This window comes from Quercus robur, chromosome 11 (assembly GCF_932294415.1).
Source record: "Quercus robur chromosome 11, dhQueRobu3.1, whole genome shotgun sequence".
Lineage (NCBI taxonomy): Eukaryota > Viridiplantae > Streptophyta > Magnoliopsida > Fagales > Fagaceae > Quercus > Quercus robur.
In genome coordinates, this window is record NC_065544.1 from 55,881,741 (window position 1) to 55,883,903 (window position 2,163).

A 2,163-nucleotide genomic window follows, 5' to 3' on the forward strand; every position below is an offset into this window, starting at 1 on the left:
TGTTTGGGATCATTTGCCATTTGCTTCTAGCCGAGTGAGAAGAAGTGGGTGTATTGAATTGATGCATTCAAATAACTTGCATCTGGTTTTTACTCAAGGATTCACCTGGTTGAGAGGTGGGTCCATTGAAATGGCCAGTTCTTCCAACATGCCGGGCACATCAAATAGTATCTGTTAAATTTTATGAGTTGTTTAGTTACAAGGTTTGATAGCCTGTTACATTCCTTTAAACAATTTGAACATGTTTTGCATGTTGATAGTGCCTTGATATCTGCATACATGCTGATATAAATGACATAGATATTCCTTTTATTATGTCTATTTTTTTTTTCTTTCTAGGCCATCTTCTTCAACAGAGGTTTGTTAGGGCATGAAATTGCTGCCATCTTCTCCTGAAGAACTTCATGTTAAGATTGATAAGACATGAGCTTCGGGAAATAAGGCTTATTGGCAGAGGGAATAGTGGAAATAAACGTGGTTCTTCCACAAAAGAACAACTATTGAGGAGGATGAAACTCCCTAAGCGTTACATGATTGTCCTTTTAACCTTCATCAGTACGTTTATTTGCTATGTAGAACGCGTGGGCTTCTCAATTGCATACACTGTCGAGGCTGATGCTGCTGGTGTAAACCAATCAATTAAAGGTTCAATACTTTCTACATTCTACTATGGATATGCCTGTTCACAAGTGGCAGGAGGATGGGCAGCTCAGAGAGTAGGGGGAAGATGTGTTCTCCTCGTCTCATTTATGTTATGGTCGTTAACTTGTGGTTTTGTCCCAACAGATCCAAATCATGTCATAGTTTTGGTGATAGCCCGCTTTCTTGTAGGCATGGCACAAGGGTTTATCTTCCCATCCATCCACACTGTGTTAGCACAGTGGGTTCAACCTCATGAGAGGTCTAGATGTGTTTCTCTTGCAACATCTGGGATGTACCTGGGTGCAGCTGCAGGAATGCTTGTCCTCCCAAGCCTTGTGAAGCTCAGAGGCCCAAGATATGTTTTTCTTGCTGAAGCAGCATTGGGTGCTGTATGGTCAGTGCTTTGGTTAAGCTATGCCAGTGACCCTCCTTTGCCTGAGCATCCAAAATCCAATGCTGCTGGTTTTGGGCAGTTATTTTCGTCAATAAAAGAGAGTCAGAAGATCAAAGTGGAGAATGGAGGAGGTTCTATCAGAAGTGCTAAAATACCATGGAAGAGCATTTTAGTCAGCTTACCCGTTTGGGCAATTGTGGCAAACAATTTCACATTCCATTATACATTATATGTGTTGATGAATTGGCTGCCAACATATTTTGAAAAAGGCCTCCAGCTTAGTCTTCAGGAAATGGGCTTTTATAAGATGATACCTTTTCTTAACATGTTTATCTTCTCAAATGTTGGTGGGGTAATTGCTGACCACTTGATCACCAATAGGATCTTGTCTGTGACTGGAACCAGGAAGTTCCTAAACACAATAGGATTTGTAGTTGCTTCTGTTGCATTGGTGGCACTTCCTATTTTCCACACTTCTGTTGGGGCTGTCTTTTGTTCTTCTATGGCACTTGGTTTCCTGGCACTAGGAAGAGCTGGATTTGCTGTGAATCACATGGATATTGCTCCAAGATATGCAGGAATTGTGATGGGAGTTTCTAACACTGCTGGAACATTAGCTGGCATTATTGGAGTTGATTTTACTGGGCGGCTTCTTGAAGCTGCTAAAACTGATAATTCAGATCTTTTGAGTCCAGAAAGCTGGAAATCAGTGTTCATGATACCGGGGGTGCTCTGCATCATCAGCTCACTTGGATTTTTATTACTCTCAACTGGAGAGAGGATTTTCGACTGAGGTAAGCTTGTTGTAATTGTCATACGGCTCATTATATATACAAGTGTGTAAATTAAACCTATAAAGTGAAAGAATTCAAGATTGACTGGTTTAAATATTAGAAAAATCACTTGTTGATTTTTCTTGTGAATTAAATTGGGCTCATTTGCCCATGCTTTTCTGATCTCTACAATACAATTAAGTAGGCTTAGTTTAGGCAAATGAAATATTTCCTCTTTTCAAACATGTTCAAGCAAAGTTGACACCATACAGAAAATCAAGGTGCATTTTCTGGAGCTGTGCAAACCTGGGCAACCATATGGTGAATCAGACATGTTAATTGTACAATCCCTAA

At 40.2% G+C, this 2,163-nt stretch overlaps 1 protein-coding gene across 1 annotated transcript; it reads left to right on the forward strand.

The window, feature by feature from the left end:
* The first annotated feature begins 353 nt into the window (after positions 1–353).
* LOC126706951 (probable anion transporter 5) lies at positions 354–1,924 on the forward strand. Its single transcript, XM_050406542.1, has one exon. It carries the CDS (start codon positions 405–407, stop codon positions 1,827–1,829), a length of 1,425 nt encoding a protein of 474 aa, XP_050262499.1. The 5' UTR covers positions 354–404; the 3' UTR covers positions 1,830–1,924.
* Positions 1,925–2,163: the final 239 nt, after the last annotated feature.

Excerpts from the sequence above, each read along its gene's own strand:
- LOC126706951 (XM_050406542.1), top strand. The coding sequence starts at position 405 with ATGTTAAGATTGATAAGACATGAGCTTCGGGAAATAAGGCTTATTGGC.